At 35.3% G+C, this 24,639-nt stretch overlaps 3 protein-coding genes across 3 annotated transcripts; 2 read left to right on the forward strand and 1 right to left on the reverse strand.

Moving 5' to 3' along the window:
• Positions 1-9,057: 9,057 nt before the first annotated feature.
• LOC133852683 (uncharacterized) lies at positions 9,058-9,585 on the forward strand. The gene is made up of 2 exons (XM_062289446.1): positions 9,058-9,075; positions 9,172-9,585. The coding sequence occupies exons 1-2, from the start codon at positions 9,058-9,060 to the stop codon at positions 9,583-9,585; spliced, it is 432 nt and encodes a 143-aa protein (XP_062145430.1).
• A 4,982-nt stretch (positions 9,586-14,567) lies between these two features.
• LOC133851860 (pentatricopeptide repeat-containing protein At3g49710) lies at positions 14,568-17,099 on the forward strand. Its single transcript, XM_062288460.1, has one exon. The coding sequence runs from the start codon at positions 14,656-14,658 to the stop codon at positions 16,813-16,815; it is 2,160 nt and encodes a 719-aa protein (XP_062144444.1). The 5' UTR covers positions 14,568-14,655; the 3' UTR covers positions 16,816-17,099.
• A 1,480-nt stretch (positions 17,100-18,579) lies between these two features.
• LOC133883054 (probable pectin methylesterase CGR2) lies at positions 18,580-22,884 on the reverse strand. The gene is made up of 7 exons (XM_062322241.1): positions 22,640-22,884; positions 21,694-21,848; positions 21,451-21,490; positions 21,144-21,185; positions 19,754-20,128; positions 19,177-19,232; positions 18,580-18,815 (listed from the first exon to the last, which is right to left on the reverse strand). Exons 2-7 carry the CDS (start codon positions 21,805-21,807, stop codon positions 18,663-18,665), a joined length of 780 nt encoding a protein of 259 aa, XP_062178225.1. The 5' UTR covers positions 21,808-21,848; positions 22,640-22,884; the 3' UTR covers positions 18,580-18,662.
• Positions 22,885-24,639: the final 1,755 nt, after the last annotated feature.

Here is a 24,639-nt window from a genome sequence, read left to right on the forward strand (position 1 = left end):
GACTCAACGACTAAACCTTAATCTGAACCCTAAATTAACTGACTTTGGGCCAAGCCCATTTAATAACTTACAAAATAACATAACTCTTAAAATTTAAATAAAATATAAAATTGAATACAAATAACCTAATTAGTTAATAAAACTTAAATAAAACTAAAAGACTCAATTATTTATTTCTTATGGTTACTTTAGAAAACTACGAAGAAGTAACTCTAGTACTACAACAAAAGGTGGATGGTGATCACTTATGGACAATAAAGTGAAGCCAAGTACCCTTGCTAACTATGGAGCATAAAGTACTTGATAATAACTTGTGAGGGGACCATAGCTTTTATTTGATGAAGGACGAGAAGAATTGTCATGCCAACAGATCAAGAACATGGAAAATGAGGGATTAACGTCTCACCAAATAGAGGAATTGGAGTTACACCAAAGAGAATGGTATTTCACCACAAGAGAAGAGTAATCACAACTCACAAAGAACAAAATCTGTTTATTCATCAATTCTAATTTGTCTCTACTGGAGTACAATAGCTCACTTTAACAGACTCAAAGACTAAACCCTAACACGAACCCTAATTTGACTGACTTTGGGTCAAGCCCATTTAATAATTTACAAAATAACACAACTCTTAAAACTTAAATCAAATATAAATCTGAATACAAATAACCTAATTAATTAATAAAACTAAAAGACTCAATTATTTATTTATCATCCTACATTAGGGTTACCTTAGGAAACCACGAAGAAGTAACCTCAGTACTACAACAAAAGGTTGATGGTGATTACTTATGGACACTACAATGAAGCAAAGTACTCTTACTAACTATGGAGCATAAAATAGGAGTACTTGGTAATAACTAAGGAGGGGACCATATTTTTTATTTGACGGAGCATGGGAATATTTGTAATGGCAACAGATCAAGAACATGAAAAATGAAATATTTGCATATCATTAAACAGAGGAATTGGAGTCATACAAAAGAGAATGGGTTTCACCACAAGAGAATAGTAACAAGACAAAATATGATTATTCATCAATTCTAGTCTATCTCTATTGAAATACAATAGTTTACTTAAATAGACTCAATGACTAAACCTTAACTTGAACCATAATTTGACTAACTTTGGGCCAAACTTATTTAATAACTTACTAAATAACATAGCTCTTGAAATTTAAATAAAATATAAATTTGAATACAAATAACTTAATTAATTAATAAAACCTAAATAAAACTAAAAGACTCAATATTTATTTCTCATCCTACATTAGGGTTACTTTAAAAAACTAAGAAGAAGTAACCCTGGTACTACAACAAAAGGCCGATGGTGATCATTTATGAATACTTAAGTGAAGCAAAGTACCCTTAGAGCATCCCTAGTGAGCTCTCCGCTTCAAAATTTTCACCAAAAATTGGTGAAAACCTCAAAAAAGCCCACTCCAACAAACTCTCTGTAATTACTCTATTTTGGGCCTTGTTAGAATTTCATCCCAAATTTTGCTATCAAATTTCATGAGCTATTCAATATTTTATTATTTTTCGTTTGTTTCCCGCCTCTCCCCTTCACTTTTCTTTCTCCCCCTTATTTTATTGCGTTAGTGAGAATCACATTAGTGTTGGACACCAAGGACTCAAACTCTAGCATCGAAGCTGGAGAGGTGTGTGACAATACACTCTCATAGTCATCCAAAGAACCTAAATGGTGGTTCTTTGACTTAGAAATCGTAGCAGAAGACGACGACGCGTTGTTGCTCTTCTCAAGAGCGGCATGGGAAACTCCTCAAAACACCCAGAAAATTTTCAAGTGCAATTAATGCAAAATAAAATCAGAGAAAGCTAAAAAAGGGGGCAAAAATATCTCAGAATCTCAACGATATCAAGTAAGACCCCATCTGAGGAACAAGAAAAAGAAAGAAAATTGTTTTATATGAAAAGCCCCAAAGCACTTCACTTCAGAACAAGTCCTGTAAAAACACCAAAATCACACAAAACCATCTTAGATTTAGCCCAGAAAAGCACCAAAACCCCCATAACTCAAACAAGGGTTTAACTGAGATTTAACAAAATTGCAAAAAGCCCATACCTCTTTGGCCTCAAACACATCGAAATGGACGAATTTACTAGATTCAATATATCTCTACCAAAAACAGCATGGAAGCATGCAGTAGCAAGAGCATAGAGCAAAAAACGCAGAGAAGATTGCTGTAGAAAAAAGCCAGAGTTGCAACAGAGCCCCAATCAGCACCAAATCAAACCCAGCTGACATAAATCCGCTAACCCACAACCACGCTTACTCCTTTCCACAACGCCAAAACCTCTCTCTCTCTCTATGTTCTATTACTCTTAACAGAGAACAAAAAACAAGAAACCAAAAGCAAAAATTCGTTCTGTGAGATACTAAATATAAGCAACAAAACCCCAAACCCCAACAGAGACTTAGAGGGTTAGAAATATTGACAGTTAATGCTTGAGTTGTTAGTTAGATTTATTTTGTGAATACCATTTTTCTAGATAAAGCTTATTTTACTCATTTGGAGTAACTTTTCATGGTGGTTAAAGTTGTTAAAGTGGTTGCTCTCAAAATCAATAAAAAAATAATATATGTTTAAAATATAGAAATATTTAAAGAGTTTAATGTATGAAGATTTTTAAAAGTGATAGATAAAATAACAAAAGTAGATTGTTTAGCTAAAATTTGGAGAGCTCACTAGAGATGCTCTTACTAACTATAGAGCATAAAGCACTTGATAATAACTAATGAGGGGATCAAATCTTTTATTTGACGGAGAACAGGAAGAATTGTCATGCCAATAGATCAAGGACATGAAAGTGAAGTATTGGCGTCTCACCAAATAGAGGAATTGGAGTCACACCAAAGAGAATGGTATCTCACCACAAGAGAAGACTAATCACAACTTATAAAGAAAAAGAAATATGATTATTCATCAATTCTAATTTGTCTCTATTGAAATACAATAATTCACTTAAATAGACTCAATGACTAAACCATAGCCTGAACCTTAATTTGACTAACTTTGGGCCAAGCCCATTTAATAACTTACAAAATAACACAACTTTTAAAATTTTGATAAAATATAAAATTAAATACGAATAACCTAATCAATTAATAAAACTAAAAGACCTGATTATTTATTTCTCATCTGCGTTATGGTTACTTAATTTATAAACCACAAACAATTGACCAAACTACGTACAACAAGAGGTTGATGGTTATCACTTATGGACACCGCGTGCAGTGAAGCAAAGTACCCTAGCTATGGGGCATAAAGTAGAGGAGTTGATAATAACTAATTAGGGGACCATATTTCGATTAGGTCAATGAAAATGTCAATGTCTCTCTCTCTCTCCACCCCCCCCCCCCCCCCCCCCCCCCCTTCCTTCTTCCTCACCTAGCGTTTTTTTTTTGTTTGTTTTTTTCCTAACAAGTTGAACAATTCACCTATTTACTATTGAACAATCCCATATACTAGATTAAAATAATCAAATATTGTTAATATATAGTATACGTACTCTTTGGATCAAATAACATATCTTTGTTTTTGACCCATAAAATAAGGATCGAGTACATAGTAGCGTTACACATTCAATACTATATATATATATATATATATATATATATATATATATATATAGGAGTATAAGCAATGCTTACTTAATATCAAATGGTAGAAAAGGTAGTAATTTTCACCAAAAATGCTGTACTTAGGGATATGTTCACCTTGATTACTTTAACTCAAAATCAAACGTATCGAAAGATAGTCTTAATTTTAATCAACAAAGTCAGTATTTAGTGATTTATATATAATTCTTTATCATGGAGTCAAATCAAAGGTTAAATTAGATTGAGGTGTAATGTGATTCATTTTACAATTGTTTTCTCATTAGATTATAATTAAAGAAAAAAAAAAGTACGTTATCAACATGCATTATTTATTTGATTTTTGTGCAAATCAAATAAAAAACGAAAGCTTTATGTACATTGACGAAGAAAGTATATATATATATATATATATATATATATATATATTTCATTCATTTAAGGGAATTAAATAAAATGACATGCCAGAAGTTGAAAATGACCTGTGTTAATGCAGAGATCGACTAGATTTATGGTCTGATAATTAAGGACAACAGCGACCTTCCAGTAATTATTCTGATCGAATTCATAATGCAAGGACAATTCTGCTAAAGGTGTGGCCCATAGTTTCCTAACCAGGTCAGACTGGCTTCTCATCTGGCTGGAATGATCTGATTGATGAAACTTATGAATTTTGTCTTGACGGACACACTCCTGACAAGCAAAGACATGATGCAAAATCCCATGTAACACCCCGGCATCATAGTTTGTAAATTACATGGACTCTCGTATCGACAATCATCAACCTGTTTCCCAGGCAGGAGTTGTGGTTTTTGAATGAGGCCAATTTGGGTATATTGGTAGCCCTTGATAGGAGCAGGCAAGCATATGTTAGGGTTTGAATGGATGCTTAGAACTAATTAATACACACTACCCGTTAAACTTGATTAACCTTTTGATTAAATGGATGCTTAGAGATAATACACTATACCCCACTTGAGCCACATGGTTTGTAGTAGAAGAGGGGTTATTAGGGCATGTGAAACCCTCTTCAAATTGCCCCCACCACACCCTTAGAAACATACAAATAGTTTCGGGACCATTGGAGACCTATTCCTTGGTGACAACTAACATGACAATCACGTTAGTCCACTCCTCACTCTCTTCCTAGGAGAACGTTGCCATGGCCCATGGACCATTTGCTTCCGCTATTCAATAACCGTAGGACCCTCCATGGGTCTCTCTCTCTCTCTCTCTCGATCGATGACATTGATGTTCGCCGTCCGTATGCAATTATACACGTGACAAAGGTCAACGAAAGCTACTAATACCAACTTAACTAAATTGGTAGAAACAAAACATGTAAAATCCAGAAAGCTAGATTGAATATATATATATATATATATATATTTTTCCCAACCATTGACTTGAAAGAAGGTCGAGATTGGACAATTCAGAATTCAAAGTTGATGTTATGTGTGCTGAGTGGCACGTACAAATTTACAAGCTAGTGGTTATCCATGGTTCTCATCATGTGAAGGAGTATATAATATAGTGTTTATTATTGATAGCTACGTCGCTAGATATACATGCATGTTGTTGTTGTAGTGTACAGGTTTTGCATGGAAATATGGATATATATATATATATATATATATATAGGCCCCGATCGACTTCATTCGCTTAGTTATAATATTATTATCCAAATGGGTCTATTTGAGTAAAATTTAAAATGAAATGGTGTCATCTTATATACTCGAAATAATCAAAATATTGTCGAAGTTAATAAATAGTTCGTTGAACAAGTTTCAGGAACACTTTCATCAGCATCATCCAAATCTTCCTCTATGACACTATATATAGGTTTGAATAAAAGACCACGATATTACAAGAGAGTACTTTCGGTTTTTTCGATAACAAAGACCCTTGGAAGAACGACCTGCAAAGATTTTTTTCATATTTATTTTCTTTTTTCCCCCTAAAAAAATTGTCATCTAGATTATTATTTCTTCTCTAATTAAATTAAGTTAATCCTCGAAGCATATTTTTACAGGACATCCCGCGCGCGCAAGACAGGGTGAGGGGGGGGGGGGGGGGGGGGGGGGGAGACTACCTCTATCGGTTTTTTATTGCTCATTGAATTTCATAATGATTTAGTACTTATCAATTAACTAGCTAGAGAACAACATCATGACCATGATTCATAGGGATAGGCCCCGCTCAATACATTTTGAGGCCTAAGACTATAAGTTTAAGTAAAACATTTTTTTAAAAAAATAATTAAATATTAATTAAATCATATTTATTTTAATTTTAATATTATATTTTAGTTAAAAATCATTCTTCTCACTTTTTGGAATGCTAAATTACTAATTAAGTTTTTATATTCAAAACTTTTCATATTTTTCTCAACATTCAATTCAAATTGACGTTGGAGCACATTATTGGAGACAAATACTTTCCATGCATGTTCTACTACAATTTAATAGACATTGATGTTATTAATATCACCTTGAAGAAAGTTATACACGTTTCATGAATTTGAAAATGAGAAAGTAAACAAGTGGACAATTAAAAAATTTATATATATAGTTGAAATTTTTGACTTTCGGGGCCTTATTAAATCTCATTGGAAAGTCTATTCTTTATAACAACACACATCTAGAGTTAATAAATTCTCATTTTCACATGTCTAGAGATTTTTTAAAGCCCTGATATTGTAAAATTATTTGCTATCATAATTTATGGCCTTGATTAGTGATTATTTATTAACTTTTTTTTTTTTTTATCATATTAAAGTTTTAAAAAAATTTCCTTTATTGTAGAATTATTAATTGTAGGCCTTAATTAGAAATTATTTATTAACTTCCATTTTGAAGCATTAACATTTTTTTTGCAAAAAAACTTTTATTGTACATTATTACTTAATTGGCCGGGGTCTTAGCTAGGCAACTGCTTAAATTTCTTAAGAGTTGAACCGGCACTGGTTACTGATTATACATGAATTAGTATTTTTTGATGGAGATTATATATGAATTAGTAAAGCAACATGTTATGATCAAGATATAATATATATCAACGTACTCGATAAGTTTAAAGTCCTTGTTATATATAATATAATCAACCACTAATTATAAGTCCAATTCAATAAAAAGTGATATTATTCAAAAAAAAAAAAAAAAAAAAAGTCCAATTTAATTAGGAGACAACATTAATTCAAGTAGTTCAAGTCAGGTACTCTACAATTTATGAAGCGAGGACCATCTAAGGCAGCTTTAGTCCTGCATGGATCTATCACCCAGTTAGATTTTTGTTTTGTTATATGTACAAGTGGGTCAGAATGAGTAACAGTCAAGCATGGAGTGCGCCTCACTCGCACACATCACAGGGTCTCATTTCTGAGTCTGTTTTGTAATTATTTGCAGCAGCTATCCAAATCAAGCGCAGTGTAGTTGGCCTTGTTGCGATTTAGAGGGAACTCAGGCAGCTCACCTTCGGACTCTCTGTTCCTCCTGCTGGCCTACTTCATATATTGTTGTGTGTTTGATTTTAATATCTGCAACTTGGAGTTTATTAATGGTAATCTGTGTTCGCTTGTTTAGTTCGGGTCGTGTCAAGACGTGGATATAAGATTATATATATAAGTCATCCTTAATCCGACCTGTTAAATTAAAAGTGTTAGACCCTTCAACTCTAACCCCTTAATTTTGTACTGGGTTCGTGTTGTGTCAAAAATTGCTATCTTTTATGTTGAGAGTTTAATTCAGGTCGTGTCGAGGTATAAATATAATACTATATAAATCAATCATAACACAAACTATTTAATTAAACGGATTAGACCTTCAATTCTAACTTGCTAATTTCGTGTTTGATTCATGTCAAAATCATGGGTCATGTCAACAATTGCAACTCATAAATAAAGGCTCTTTAGAAACCCTAATTGTAGAACACATTGTCAATTCTTCTTAGGCACAAAGACGGTCCAAGATTTAATTTTTTTTTTTTTTTTCCTGAATGATATATATTGAAGAATTTAGCATTCTATTTTTTTCTTTATACGTTATTTATTTGGGGGTTAATTTTCTTTATATATTAAAACTAGATAGGGAATAAACTTAAAACCAAATCCAAAGAAGAATTATGAATGAACTAGACGAAAGGGTGTAAGAAAAGATCTCCTGGATTGACCCACAGCCAGTTGGGAGTAACAATCGTTATTCATTTCCAATGACAGCTAGTTTTGGGCCATTTGAATCCTCAAAAGGTGACCCTGGGTTCCTCATCGGGGGGACACTAATTTTATGGGCCAGAAACTGCACCGAAATTATGGGCCCAGGCCCACCAAGGACTGGACCCTGTGTATGTTGACAACCTAAGTATACATTCCAGGTTGCTGTCTTAGTCTAGGCTGTCTAGCTCTGAGGTAGTGAGGTGGCATGTATGTTGGAAGTTCAGTACTCTTCACTAAAAATATCTAACGGGCCGCTGCTTACATTTTCTATATATTTTTTATACAATTACATTCTACCACTAAATTTATAGGGCTCAATGTAGGTCCCATAAATTCAAAGAATTTAAAAATGAGATATATAAGAAATATATAAGTGATGTAAAAATATCATTTCTCACTAACTAATAACCAGAACCAGGCAGACAAATTATACCAAGAAATGTTATTTTGCATTTTTCTTTTATTTACACAGTATATTCAGTTCACGTGAGATGCTTAATCTACCCTTAGATCAATCTTAATTAAAAAAAAAAAAAAAAAAATCAAAAGTGAATTGAGTATGCCACATCATTTGAATATGCTGAAAAAATACTAAGAAAATATAAAATAACATTTCTTAATTATGCCAACTAATTTGGTGAATATCTGAGCAGAAAAGCCCATATATGAGTGACAGTCTCACTCAAAAGCATTTTGCATTGAAATGCCAACTATTAATTAGTTAATCTCTTTTGATATTCTGACAATACTTTATAGTATGTGGGATTTTACATATTCTCACAATGATACTAGTAAATGAAGTAGTTAACATTCATCCGTTAATTCTTAGACTCGTTCGATCTCAAAAAATACAAAGCAAACAAATATTCATCCTTAAAATAATCCACTTCCATAATTAATGCATAATGCGGTGGATCTTATTTTATTGTAAGGCCTACCATAATTTTTTTATTTTATTTTGAACGAATAAGGCCTACCATAATTAAACACATGCATGTCCTACAAAAAATAGAAAGCAAAAAATAATTGGACCAAAAAATTTTTGAGGAGCAACCAATGTTTGTGTTCTCTAGAAAGCCTTTCTTTTTTGTGGAGATTTATGCAAAGGATTGAGGTCCCGTGCAATTTCATGAGATTGCAAGGGCTTGAAATTTCAAAGATTTAAACCGTTAATTCAAAATAATCAATTGCTTAAAGTATTGTAGGTTGTAAATTGTCGACAATAATGTTTTGTGAGCCTAAGGTATTTAATCAATTTTTAACTGAAATTTGTTTTTTATTAATATTATTTTATCAAAATGATACCATTTATACAAATCTTCTTAAACATTTGAAGCAGTTTCAACCAGCTCCCTGGCTCTGTGTGGGAGATTTTAATGAGATTGCGGAACAATCGGAGAAGGTAGGAGCTACTCTTCGTCGTGAACCTCAGATGGTTATCCGGAATACCCTGGAATTTTGCGGGTTGAGTGATCTAGGCTATAAGGGACCACGTTTTACTTGGTGTAACAATCGTTCCGATGATTCCTTCACCAAGGAGAGACTCAATCGTGCATTGGCAAATGTGGATTGGTGCTTTCATTATCAACAAGTCATGGTGCAAGTTTTGGCAGCCCAATCCACTGACCACCACCCCATTCTTTTTGTTTTTCAGGATATAAATGACAAAAGTACGCCGTATAGGCGTGGTTTTAAGTTTGAGGCTGGATGGTTGAAGGATCCTGAGTTCCTAGAGCTTATCCGTGATGAATGAGACGGGGGGGGAAGGTGTGTGGGATGGTTCCATGCGGGATATCCAATGCAGGTTATCGGCATGCCAAAGGAGACTGCCGTCTTGGAGCCATCAGAAGTTTGGGAAAGCAGATGAAGAGGTGAAAAGTAAAACTAAAAAGTTGCTGGAACTTCAAAGCTTAAATTCTCCTTCAGTGGCTGATGAGATTAAAGGCTTAAAAAGAGACATTGAAACAATCTTGGAACGGGAAGATACTAAATGGAAACAGAGGGCCAAACGGCATTGGTTTCAACATGGGGACCATAACACTCGATATTTTCATACTTGGGCCAACCATAGGAAGAAAATTAATACTATCTGCACTATTACTGACGATAGTGGGAGAGTATGGAGGAAGAAGGAGGAAGTCAGTCGAGTTTTCATTGAATACTATCAGAATCTTTTCTCTTCGCAGGGGCCTAGTGGTGTGGAGACTTGTTTGGAATTTGTGGAGAGGCGTGTCACGAATGAGATGAATGAGAGGCTGCTTCAACCTTTTGAAGAAGCTAAGGTTGTGTTGGCAATGTCCCAAATCCAGGCCCCAAAATCTCCGGGGCCTGATGGTTTCTCCTCGAGGTTTTTTCAAAATGCATGGAGGATTGTTGGCAAGGATGTGATACGGGCTACTCTAAAATTCCTGAATGGGGGCCGGTTTGATGAAGGTATTAATGCCACTAATATTTTCCTTATTCCTAAGGTCAGTACCCTTTCTAAGGTCACGAATTATAGGCCAATCAGCCTATGTAACGTTGTTTATAAGCTTATCTCGAAGGTTTTGGCAAATCGGTTAAAAATGGTGCTTCCCTCAATTATCTCCCTGGAGCAAAGTGCTTTTATACCGGGGAGATTAATTACTGATAACATTATGGTGGCCTTTGAAGCTCTCCATACGGAATTAGGATCATCTCCAGTTGTACTTCAACTGGAGAGGATCCAATTCCCTCCATACGATGGATACTAGGTTACAAGGTAAAGAAGGTTTCATGACCCTTAAGCTCGATATGAGCAAGGCCTGTGACCGGCTGGAATGGGATTTCCCAGAGGCGGTGATGCTTAAAATGGGTTTTGATACTCGCTGGGTCCACCTCTTGATGGTTTGTGTCCGCTTGGTGACCTATGCTGTTTTGATAAATGGACAAGCTCATGGCCATATTGCCCCTTCAAGGGGTATTCGACAAAGGGACCCTCTTTCTCCTTATTTTTTCATCCTGTGTGCAGAAGCTTTATCTTCTTTACTTCAGCAGGCTGGCCGAGTGGGGGAGTTGACGGGGATTCCCATCTCTAGGGGTAGTATCCAGGTTTCTCACCTCTTGTTTGCAGATGACAGTTTGATTTTATGTAGTGCAAACCGGCTGGAATGGGGGCGGGTGCATGCCCTTCTATCCGTTTATGAAAAGGCTTCTGGGCAGAAGGTAAACCGAGAAAAGACAGAGGTGTTTTTCAATAAAAATACAAAAAGGGATGTATAGGATCAAATTTTGCAAGGTACTGGTTTATCAGCCACTCAACAATATGAACGCTACTTGAGTTTGCCAGCTTTGATTGGGCGTTCCCGGGTCTCAATGTTCAATGAGCTAAAGGGACGAATATGGAAGAGGATACATGGGTGGCAAGATCGTTTTCTTACTCATACATGGAAGGAAATCCTTTTAAAATTAGTTATCCAAGCTTTGCCCACTTATACTATGAGCGTTTTTAGGCTCCCTAAGACACTGAATAAGGAGATTAACTCTATAATAGGCAGATTTTGGTGGGGGCATATGGAGAATACTCACAAGATTCCTTGGATGACCTGGGATGAGATGGAAAAAAAAAAAAGAGATGTGGTGGTCTAGGCTTTAGGGAACTTGATAGCTTCAATGTTGCCCTTTTGGTTAAACAAGGTTGGCGACTGGTTATGAACCCGTATTCCTTAGCTGCCAGGGTCTTCAAGGAGAAATACTTCCCTGATAGTACATTTTTATCTGCAACCTTGGGGAGTCAACCTTCTTACATGTGGAGAAGTATTTGGAATGCCCGACTGTTACTTAAGAAAGGTTTAATGTGGTGTATTGGGGATGGGGCTTCGGTGAAGATTTCGGGCGACAAATGGATAACTAATACTAGTTCTCATCAACCAGTTGTTCCTACTATTCCACCATTGGCAGAAAGTAAAGTGCATATGCTTATTGATAGAGATAGCAATTGGTGGAATATACCTTTGTTAGAGCAACTTTTTCCCTCGCAGATTTTGAGCACATTTGCCAAATTCTTATTGCACCCCATTCGGCTGAGGACCGTATGATCTGGTCAGGTTCTTCTAATGGCCAGTTTAGTGTGCGGAGTGCATACCATGTGGAGGTGGCTAGCTGTTCCAGAGGTCTTACTAGTTGTTCCAATCCCGCAATGAATAGTCTGGACTTGAAGCTTATATGGAGTCTTGATATACCCCAGAATACGCAGTTATTCCTATGATGAGCTTGTCAGAACATTCTACCTACCAAACAGAAGCTTTTTCGGAGGAAGGTTGTAGAGGACCCTTTATGTCCAATGTGCGGGCAAATGGAGGAACAGATGGGGCATGTTCTTTGGAGTTGTGCTACTACACGGGCTGTCTGGGTGGAAGGTCCAAGGGGGTTGGGAAAATGCTCCCAGGGTGCGGCGGATTTCCTGTCCATCTTGGAGTCTTTGAGTGAGTGTTTGGAACTTGATGACCTTGCTTTTGCTGCAATGGTGGCCCAACAGATTTGGCATCAGTGAAACAAATTCGTGTTTGAAGGGGTTATGGGAGACCCACGGTGTTTGTTGAAATGTGCAACTGACTCATTAGAAGATTTCCGGATCGCTCGCAGGGTAGTTGATTCCCCGTCCAATCGGCCATTAAGTCAGCACTCTCCGTCGTGGTCTACTCCTTCGGATGGTTGGACCAAAGTTAATTGGAATGCTTCTTTGGATGTGAAACAGAAGGTGCTGGGGATTGGTCTTATTGCACGTGATAATCTGGGCCGAGTAAAAGGTTCTATGTGTTATGCCTAGAAGTATCTTCTTGATCCATCAGCTGCGGAAGCTTTTGGTGTAACGCTGGGAGCGGAATTTGGTCATAGGATGGGGTTTGATCCAATTTTCCTAGAAGGGGATGCCCAAGAGGTAGTTCGGGTTTTGCAGTGTGAGGAGTGGAGGCTTTGTCCGTAAGGGAGTATTATTGCTGATATGCACGCGGTGCTTGCTGGTTTTCATTCATGGAAAGTTAATTCTGTACGGAGAGGGGGTAATAAGGCGGCTCATCATCTTGCTAAACTGGCTAGTTCTCAACAGTTGAATAAGATATGGGTCGGGTCCTATCCCCCTTGTCTGTTGGGGATTGTAAATTCTGAGCTTATTTTGTCAGATTTCTAATAAGAATCCAAGTCCCTTTCTAAAAAAAAAAAAAAAAAAATTAATGGAGTAGTCTATATAATAAAGTTGAATAAAATAACACGACGAAATAATTGTTATAAGAAATCACAATGGGCCCAAACCGCCAATATTACAACTCAAGCACACTAACTAATATAATGGGCCCTATTACACTCGTAGCAATGGAAGAAGATCCTCTCCAGTTCAGAGTATCCACTATCCAGTTATTATAAAAGTGATGACATAATTGTCATTTCACATTTCATTTGCCTAAGAGCACTCACTTTGGATCGTATATATTTCAATCTAAAATAGATAATCAAAACTTACTTTATCTAGTTTAGCTAATGGGTTTTAAAAGGCACACTCCATCCGATTATCTATTCTTAACTCTATACTTTTTTTTTACTCTTATTTTATTCTTTTTATCTATTTTCTACTTTTTGTCATTTTACTTTTTTCACTTTTTGTATGTACAAAACAATAAAATAATGGATAGATTGGTGAATAGTGCAACTCCACATGTAGAGTTGCACTATTCACAAATCTACCAAAACTCTATTTTAGATTTAGGATAGATAATCTAATGGAGGGGTGTTTTTGTGAGTTTGTTATCTATTATAGATTTAGAGGGGCTTTTACATAATCCAATGTGAGTGCTCTAAGCCTCTATCTTACATTTTTGTAAACCCAAACCCAATGAATTGCACAGCCCAACCCAGCCCAGCCCATTACACCTTTCCTGTCCCATTGACTTTCAGCTTCCTCTCACAAATCTGACCAGTATGCCACCCGTAATTGCTTGCCACGTATCCTGTCAATTACTGACTTCCCAGTGCGCCTATCAAAAAATTGTTGACCACATGACAATATTTGATTGGTCCTACGTGGCTTTTTTTGCACAAGTGGCAATGAGCCTGACGACGTATAGACAAAAAAAACTAATTATTATTATTATTATTTTAATAGATACAAAAAGACTAATCTTATTTACTCGTGTAAATCCGAACTAATTTTGTCATCGTCTAAAAACACTCCAAAACTCAAAGGACTGTTGTGATATCCATGAAAACTATAGGGATTAATAGACAGATTAAAATGGTTGGGTTAAATATTATTTGGCCTCTTAAACTAAAATTTATTTATTTTATTAAGAACTACAAATTGATAAGGATTATGATTTGATTCTTCAAACTCTTAATCTGTTATTATTTAGTCTCTTTTGTTAGTCTTGACTGTTATGTTGTATGTAAAATTAAATTTGACTAAAATATTTTAAAAATACTCTTGTTTTGACCATTAAAAAATCAAAATTATCCATTTTATTTATTAATTAATAGAAAATGACAACGAATAGTTTTAGTTTTTGAATGATCAAAATAAGAGTATTTTTAAAATATTTTAGTCAAATTTGATTTTTCGTCCAATATTACGGTTCAGATCGATGGAATGGACTAAGTTGCAATAAATTAACAGTTTAAAGAATTAAACTACGACACTTGCCAATTCATAATACTTTATAAAAAATAATTGTTAGCAGAAGGATCTAAATTATATTTAACCGAGAAGTCTTGGGTCACAAGGTAGAATAGGTCGCACTTCGCCGACTCATTTCGTCCTGGCCTTCTATTAACACATGCCAATGCCTTTCCCTCCAGTAAAGTTAGGAAGGATTAGATGAACCAAATCTCATGGTCCTTCCAAACCTTTCGTCACCTTTTGAAGACATGCATTGCCCACAAAGACCTCCTCATAGGCAAGTCTCTCCACGCACTCTACATCAAGTCCCTCGTCCCTCCTTCCACCTACCTCTCCAACCACTTCATCCTTCTATACTCCAAATGTGGCCGCCTCTCCGCGGCTCGCCACGTCTTCGACTGCACACTAGACCCCAATGTTTTCTCCTTCAACGCCATCATTGCAGCGTACGCTAAAGAATCCAAGACTGGTCTTGCCCACCAACTATTCGATCGAATCCCCCAACCGGACCTTGTTTCTTATAACACTCTTATTTCTGCTTATGCTGATCGCAGCGACACTGAACCCGCTTTTTGCGTGTTTGCGGGAATGAGAGAGACGGGTCTTGACATGGATGGCTTCACACTTTCTGCTATGATCACCGCTTGTTGTTATGGCATTGACATGATTAGGCAATTGCACTCTTTGGCGGTGTCCGGTGGGTTTGATTCTTATGTTTCGGTTAACAATACGCTCGTAACGTATTATAGTAAGAATGGGTTTCTGGAGGAGGCGAAGAGGGTGTTTGATGGGATGGAAGATGTTAGAGATGAGGTGTCTTGGAATTCGATGATCGTGGCGTATGGACAGCATAGGGAAGGAGCAAAAGCGCTGGGATTGTTTCAGGAAATGGTACAGAGGGGATTTGATGTTGATATGTTTACTTTGGCAAGTGTTTTGACTGCATTTACGTGTGTGGAGGATTTGTTGGGTGGGCTTCAGTTTCATGCTAAGTTGATAAAAACTGGGTTTCACCAGAATTCTCATGTGGGTAGTGGTTTGATTGATTTATATTCCAAGTGTAGGGGTGGTATGTCAGATTGTAGGAAAGTTTTTGAAGAGATTCCTGAGCCGGATTTGGTTCTATGGAACACAATGATTTCGGGGTTTTCCCAGAATGAGGATTTTTCTAAAGACGCTCTCGACTGCTTCCGGCAGATGCAGCGTATCGGTTACTGCCCTGATGATTGCAGCTTTGTCTGCGTGATTAGTGCATGCTCCAATTTGTCATCTCCCTCTCAAGGAAAACAGATTCATGCAATGGCAATGAAATCTGAGATTCCTTCTAATCGAATTTCAGTGAATAACGCTCTGGTTGCAATGTACTCAAAATGTGGGAATCTTCAAGATTCAAGGAGGTTATTTGATAGGATGCCAGAGCACAATACAGTTTCTTTGAATTCGATGATTGCAGGTTATGCTCAACATGGTATTGAAACAGAATCACTACGTCTGTTTCAACAAATGCTGGACACAGGTATTGCCCCTACAAGTATAACATTCATCTCTGTTCTTTCTGCATGTGCACACACTGGAAAAGTTGAGGAGGGTCAGAGGTATTTCAATATGATGAAAGAGAAGTTCAGCATTGAACCAGAAGCAGAGCATTATTCATGCATGATAGATCTTTTGGGTCGTGCTGGCAAACTGAGTGAGGCTGAGAGGCTGATTGAGATGATGCCATTTAGCCCTGGATCCATTGGGTGGGCTGCGTTACTTGGTGCCTGTAGAACGCATGGAAACATGGAGCTAGCAATAAAAGCCGGCAATCATTTTCTTCAGTTGGAACCTTCAAATGCTGCTCCATATGTCATGCTTGCCAATATGTATGCCAGTGCTGGAAAATGGGAAGAGGTAGCAGGAATTAGAAAGCTTATGCGAGATAGAGGTGTGAAGAAGAAACCAGGTTGTAGCTGGATGGAGGTGAATAAGAGGATACATGTGTTTGTGGCTGAAGATAGTTCACACCCGATGATAAAGGAAATTCACCAGTACTTGGAGGAGATGTTGGGGAAGATGAAGCGAGCAGGTTATGTGCCAGATGTGAGATGGGCTTTGGTTAAGGATGACGAAACAGGGCAGGGAGAGAAGGAGATAAGGTTAGGGTATCACAGTGAGAAGCTAGCTGTTGCATTTGGGCTGATCTCGACTAAAGATGGGGAGCCTATTCTTGTAGTGAAAAACCTAAGGATTTGTGGGGATTGCCACAATGCAATTAAATTTATCTCTGCCATTTCTGGGAGGGAAATCACTGTTAGAGATGCTCATAGGTTTCACTGCTTTAAGGACGGACAGTGCTCATGTGGGGATTATTGGTAATCCCAGAGCGTACTGAACTTAGCCTTTTCACTGCTTCAATAAAGGGCAATGCTCATGTAGAGGCATACCGGTGCTGTCTCAGTCTCGAAGAAGGCATAACACCAGTAACTCGATCGGCAAACAAAGCTATCTACTACCCAGCCACTGGCGCAGTTCTAACTTATGGAACCGACCAAAATACAAAAGCTTATCGAAACTGTCAAAGCAGTCAGTTAAGATCAAGTTGACACAATTTTGATTCTTTCTTTGTCTGGGGCAAGCCATCCAGTAGACCTTATTCAAACTAGCTTTTTTTTTTTGGGTTTTGTGGGGCGGGGGGAGGAGGAGGGAGGGAGGATTGGCTAAATTGAGCAGATTTTACATGTAGCTTTTACGTGAATGATTTCACAAACATATAATGGGATAATTTATTAGGTTTTGAGGGAACTTAGACTCTTTAAATTTATTAAAGGGAACCTAAATCTTTAAAAACACAAGATTTGAGATTAATTTTTTGCACACCTTCTCATTATTTCATCGTACTTAAATAGAAAATATTACAACCGTAAAAGTGAATAAAAATAAATGTGGTGATCAAATTTGATTTGATTATCATCAATTACAATCAATCCTCTAAAAAGTAATTATCCTATAAGGTAAGTATCAAATCATAACATATATTTTAACATAAGAAAAATATTATACCATATTATATATTCTAATATTAATATCAGCTCCGCCTAGAATTCCATTTTCATTACACTTTGATAACAGTAGCTACCTATGTGCCAACATAATCCTAGTAAATGTTATTTATGTTGGGACTCTGCATTCTGATAGTTTTAAATCTCCACATGCACATTAGAAGATCCTTTAACACATCATAGGCAATAGGCATGCAACATTTGTACAATATGAAAAATGTTAATTAGTAGATTGTTATATGACTCGGATAAAGTGACAGTAAAAATTAGTTGTTGATATTTTTTTTTTTTACAAGCTATTGTGGATCAAAATGTATATTTTTACTGCTATGTCATTTCAATTATATGACAATTGTATGCCAGTCTATTAAATAGCATTACTCGTAATATATATATAATTAACTCACAATAAAGCACTGGATCTGGAAATCACAACATAAGGGTTCTATACCACATGTTTGTGAAACTAACTTTGTTACTGTGGGCAAAATTGCAAAGTGAGGGTGGAGACCTTTCGTGTTTGTACCCTAATTTTAGCCTTTATACCATACGCCAGAAGAAATGGGGGCAAAACGATTCGCTGGAGTTAATGGTGTGGGAGCGAACCACAGATTCTTAAGAGCTAATGTGCACAAGCAATATCCAGAGACACAAAATAATAATAATAATAATAATAGCCTGGAGATAGACTTTCAGAGAGTAAAACACAGATTTAAGAAACCGATTTAAATATTTAACAAACAGATCACAGAAGCAAACAATTTATGTTAATATTTTCCATTATTCAATTTAATAGATATTGACGGCATGCAGTGAATTAGAAACAAATGGATTTAATGAGCTGCAGGGGGCACATCTTGTATTAGAGCTGAAAGTCTTCTCTTTTTCCTTCGTAGCTGTTTTGCATGAGAACTTCTCAAAAATGGTGAATAAAACAGAAAGATTACGGAGAAAAAGGAAAAAAAATCAATTAAATTAATAAATTTAATTGATTGTATAATGTTAAGAACAAAACATCAGGTAATATCATTAACATCTATTGTAGCAAAGCTAATCATCACACAGTACATTATATGAGGGCTTTCACTTTCTTCCTTTTGTGCCTTTTGTGGCAGGATTGAATCCCAAAAACAATGAATAAGATGTCATTATAATCTTAAAATATCAATGGTATGAGTTGAGATGGAACACTTGGCAGTTTGGCTTGTATGAATTCTTGAGTGCAGCCTGCTCAAACTTCTTAATGGCAGCTTCATTTTCTTCTAAGCTGGTTTGGACAAAAAAGCGTGCCCACCAAGACGAGCTTCGCATTTTCGCCTTAACAGGAAAAGCATAAACAATAGTCAAAATGCAAATCGAAAAGAGAACTCAAAAAAAGTTACAGAAACAATTGAACAATTTCATACTGTACCACATGTACATATGACATATAAAAAACCATATAATCAAAACTGAAATTTATTTAAAGGTTTTGCTAAAGAATTGTACTCGGTATTCATTTACCAATCAACCATATACTATAATCTTGACTATATTTGACTTAAATGAAACTGTTTTTTTTATTGAAAAGTGCACCAAAGAGAATTCACTATGAATATGACTGCTAACAGAGTAGTTACAATCCAAAAACAACCCAAGAGCTGAGAGACACCATGTAAGAAATGTGAGATACACTTACCGGCCGTCCAAATTTGGATAACTCAGCAACTTTAGCTCTCTGTTGACCAGGGTGACCTAAACATAAAATTGAAAAGCAAAGAAAACTCAAGATATTATTACCAACACAGAGATCAAGCTCAACTACTATTTCACCTAAATAACAATGATGAAAAAAGTGGAAAATTAGAGATTAAGCATGACTGCCAGCAGGAGATTTTTATGACAGTATCCTAAAGGAATAACAGAACCAAGAAAAATACATCTAAAAATCATTCAAAAAGGTGTACTTATGTCCAACAAGTATTCTTTTAACGCTATAAATGGAATTATTTCTGCTGATTATTGATTATGATGAGAAAGATTAATTATGTGTCCTCAAGAGTGACATGATTTAGAGAGGGAGAGAAAGATAGGAGATTGTTAAAACATCTCTTTGTATGCCTCAGAGGTTAATGATGCATCCGCCAAAACTGATGTAGCAAGAGTACAATTACTTCAGAACATCAATTTATATTTTAAAAAAAAAAAAAAATCTTAATAAAAATAATATATCACCAGGGTACATAAATTTCTCAAAAAAATAAAAAGAAGAATACCTGTAAAAATAACAAGACCATCAGCAGACACCCTTGCAAATTCTGGAAGAGTCTTGTTTAGGTATTTTGGAGACAGATAATCCAAAGCATCTGACACAATAATTAGAGAAAAAGATTTTGCTCTATATGGCAGAGGAAACTTGATATCAGCCACGCGTACAATGCCTTTGCGCACCAGATTCTTGCAGTTTCCATCAGCGTCCTCTATGTCATATGGCTCCACACCCCACGCTTCAGTTTCCTCTTCTTTTAACAATTTGGAGACCATAGAACAAGTATCAGGGCCCACATGCAAAACTTTACGCATGCTGTCCCCATATGCTTTCTTTAGAATAGGTATTGCTCTCTGAACTTCTAATGTGCATGAAAAGTCACCTGCAAGATGAAATGAATTTCCAAATCATACTCGAACAAATAGTTGACAGCATATTGCTAACAGTGATCTCTTTGCACTAACTTAAACCTCACTTTGGCCAATGAGAATGGAAACTTTATCAACCAAAAAATAGGGATTGATTGATTTTTACTATGGTTCAAATTGAAAAACATCTGATATTTTCAGAACTTTTTCACCTTTATATGCTGCATGACACATATACAGGGGAAAATGTGACCTACTGTAGATGCTGAATGATAAGGTCGCCATTTGAAGCATGTCATAGCAGAACATATTTTCTTATGACATTTAAGTTAGAACTTCTGCCTACATGGTTTCCACTTTTTTCTTGGATAGAGAATCTCGATAGTAAGATTTTTATCGTATTTTGCATGAGTTTTTCAGGAAATAACATACAATCCAGAATCTTGGATCTTGGCACACAACAAATTCAAGAATTAAAAGTACTTTCTCGATAATCTAGCGCCCACTATACTTATCATATTAATACAATCACTCTTACCAGAAACAAAATATTGCTTGATTAAAGTTTTCCACAACATACCTTGTTGAAAAGACCTGATTTTTCTAGCAAAAGCAACACTTGTAAAACATTTATCATTATAAAAGCTACCGTTTTAGTGTATATACACACCATTGATATGTACAGCTTTGTTCATGATTAAAGGATCAAGGAGGAAGTTACCATGCTCCCACTTTATTTCATGACAGGGTGTGGACAGGCTTTTCATTGTATGCCCATAGACCTACTAATGTGCCTCCAGTGTTCCAAAAAAGAAAAAGAAAAAAAAGGAACTTCCAATTCATCGAAATGAAAACATAAATAGTTCTTAGAAGAAAAAAAGGACTTTCCAATATTTCAGCAGTTTAATATCAATACATAGTTATAGAAGTGTATGTATAACATGCCTAGACCTTTATATGTGTTCATTCACAAGGCAAAATAAGCAGCAACATCTTCTTTTTAAAGGGAAGGAGGCAAAACAAATTTACCTTCAATATGACTAATCGCTTCTCTACCTCGTCCAAATGCACCTGTATTGTTAAAAATGACAGTTTAATCAATGCACTAATTAAAAAAGAATATAACTCAAAACATGTTTTGATCTACAAAGAAAGTACACTAACAACCGAGCAACTTAGCAATTATTAGGGTAGACTCTAAAAAGAATCCACTAATGCTGGCCCATAGCTATTTGACAACAAGAAGACAAAAATGGCATTGGTAACCTGTTGTGGCTAAAACTTAAAAATCATTATATGTAATGATAAGAGAAGTGTAGGTAGTCCAAATACAAACCTGAGCCACGAAAAGCATAGCCGATAAGAAGGAACGCTCCCTGCAAGTTTCAACCAAAAGACAACAAGAAACAATTAGGATATGAACTAATAACTTGTGATATCTTTTATGCTATTTTAATATGGGTATAAAATTGATAGGGAGTTAGTAACCAACAATCATAATCTCTTACTGAAATAGCAACTACACATAGAATAGAAACTAAAATATATGTTGGCAAAAGGAAAGTGATCTGAAGAATACCAGAAGGAAAAGGCATGTGGATAATAATGGAGAAGATTTTGATTTTGAATTTAAGGCTCCAACAAACGGAAAGCTTCCACCGCGTCGTGTGGAGCTTGCTTGCCTCCTTGACATGACTACTTTTATATAAAGCAATGAGTCCACAAAACTGTACCCTGTTTGAGAAAATCATGGGGGGAAATTAGGATTTAGAGGCAAATAGACCACATAAAAACAGTAAATCTTCACTGTTTCAAAGCTAAAATTGTGTGGAAGAAGCAAATTTCATGGCCATAAATTGACCGATATTTGTACTTGAGCCACTACCGTTCACCATATATGTACTTTTAGTTTCCAAGTAAAGACCCAGACCCAGACCCAGACCCACATTAAGCAAAACACTTGCATTCAATGCATTCAGCTCCAAAATTCAGAAAGATCTAAAATAAAAAATTTCAAATCCTCTTCTTCCCCCACCTTTATCTAAGAAAAAAAAAAGAGCTCCAAAAATAGAACAAACATAAAGAGAAACAAAGATCTTCCATAATTAACATAGCCACCTCATAACCATTAGCATAATTAGATAGAACTACACTTTGAGATTAGCCCACCAGATTCAATGATACTGGATCAAAATCGAAGACACAAACAAGTTCACATCCAAACAGAATTCATAAATGGAAAACGCAATCATAATACAATGGAAACCAAGTAAACGGTGGACTCAGATCCGTATAAATTGGCCGGCTTTGTGTCCCCAACTGATATTATTTCAATACCCAATTGAGAAAAACTAAAATCTCCAGCCCTTTTGGTCCCAGGAAGAATGAAACAAAAGCGAAAGGTTATTCCTTGAAATTGCTCAAGAGTTGTTTCAATAAGCGGACTAAATAAGCATTGAAAGCGAACACGAATATGACAGACCAGTTTGGGTTGCAGAAATAGAATTCGAGTCGGGATACATTACCTCAGACGATGAAACGAGCTCACCACATTGAGGATTTGGATCTTAGATCTGTTGTTGTGTGTGTGCGCTCTTGCCTTTTTAGCTTGCAATGCAGAGTGCAGAGAGAGAATAAGAGAAGGAAGTGGCAGTCTGGCAGATCGAGTTGAATCTAAGAGCGAAGTGTGCAGTAATCTAATGATGGGTACGTCACCCGTGTATGGGTGGGGGGAGCCTAACGCTCGCGATGGCACGCGGTAATCGTACGAATAGAATTCCTTAATGCATCGCGCCGCAGTGTCGGCGACGTGATTATAGATTGTTTCTGTCAAAATGCTACACTTTTTCGCCCGTTTATCACATTTATTTTCTATCAGTTAACTTAATGTATTTTAAATGATTAATATAAAAAATTACTTAAAATATATCATGTTTATTAAAAATTAAAATAATTATGTCATTGGTCTTTAAAGTTAGCCTAAATTATAAACTACTCCCTCTAATGTTAAATTATAAACTACTCCCTCTACTGTCAAATCTAATTGAGAGATCCATGTGATTGACTTAATTTACAAATCGCATTACTCAATATATATATATATATATATATATATATATATATATATATATATATATATATATATATATATATATATATATATATATATATCTTTTTAAATTAATACTCAATTTGAATTGCTCAATTAGACTAAAGATTCCATCCATATCTTTTAAATTACAAAAAAAAAAAAAAAAAAAAAAATTTGCAATGTACCCTATAGGATAAAAAATACCCTAATAAAAATAAAAATAAAATTCAAAAAATTAAACAAAACTAAACATTAGAGGGAAAAAAAAAAAAAAAAAACCAACGACAAAAAGGGATGGTCGTTCAGCCTTTATTATTATTATTATTATTATTATTATTATTTGTTTAATTTTCTTTTTTTTTTTCAATTTATAGGGGTATTTTTGTCTTATTTGAAAGACAAATTAGGGTTTTTTTTTTTTTTTTTTTTTTGTCTTTTTGCAAAATAAAAAAGGGTATATTGCAATTTTATTTTATATTTATGCAATCTTTAATTTGGAAGATATTGCAAATCGAGTATTAATTTTAGAGGATTATGTGTATTTTTTTTTCTTCTAAATGTTATCTTAATTTTGCGAGGGGTCCTACAATTCTTATTATAATTCTTTTACAAATTAATGTGACAATATATGTGATTGGTTATTAGAATATGAATTGTCACGTGATAGTTTACACGATACTTGTCATATTTACAAATTAACGTAATAATTTATACGACACTTATCATGTTAGCTAAATAAATTTGAATTATCATCCGACAATGTGACATTTATTTATATAAAATGTAAACTAAGAGTTTGGCAGAGGTTGTAATAAAAGTTAGTGTCCCAAGCATTTTCCAATGTTATTTTCTACCTAGTTTACCTTTTATAAACATGTAAATTCATCTTCCTCTATATATTATGTTTTTAGGAGATGGATCTATCATCCAATATACCACACTAGTAATTAAAAAGATATATGCATAGAATAGAGTCGTCATCATTTTTTTTTTTTTTTTTTTAACATAATATCGATAAAAGAAAATAAAAGAACATGGAGACAGTTTTAAAACTTTATATTTTAAGGATAAAATTAACATCTGACACATAATTTAAAGATTAAAATAATATTTTGGCCTATAGGATTTGACCCAATCGTTAGGGAGTTTTTATTGGGCCAGCTAAAAGTTATTTTGGTTAACCAGCGACAAAAATAGACAAAAGTTTATTTCCATCTGACTAGTCAATTTAGCTATATATATATATATATATATTAGCGGCTACAATGCTAGCCAAAATACATAATTAATATAATAAGCAGTAATAATGCTTAATCAATCCATCATTTTAATTTTTGAAAGCTTTTCACTGACTTGCTGAGATAGGGAAAATGATAGTTGGGGCCAACTTGCCGACCCAGCAGGCTTTTTTTAATAAAAAAAAAATAGTTTTTT

This window comes from Alnus glutinosa, chromosome 12, assembly GCF_958979055.1.
Source record: "Alnus glutinosa chromosome 12, dhAlnGlut1.1, whole genome shotgun sequence".
In the NCBI taxonomy this organism is placed as follows: domain Eukaryota; kingdom Viridiplantae; phylum Streptophyta; class Magnoliopsida; order Fagales; family Betulaceae; genus Alnus; species Alnus glutinosa.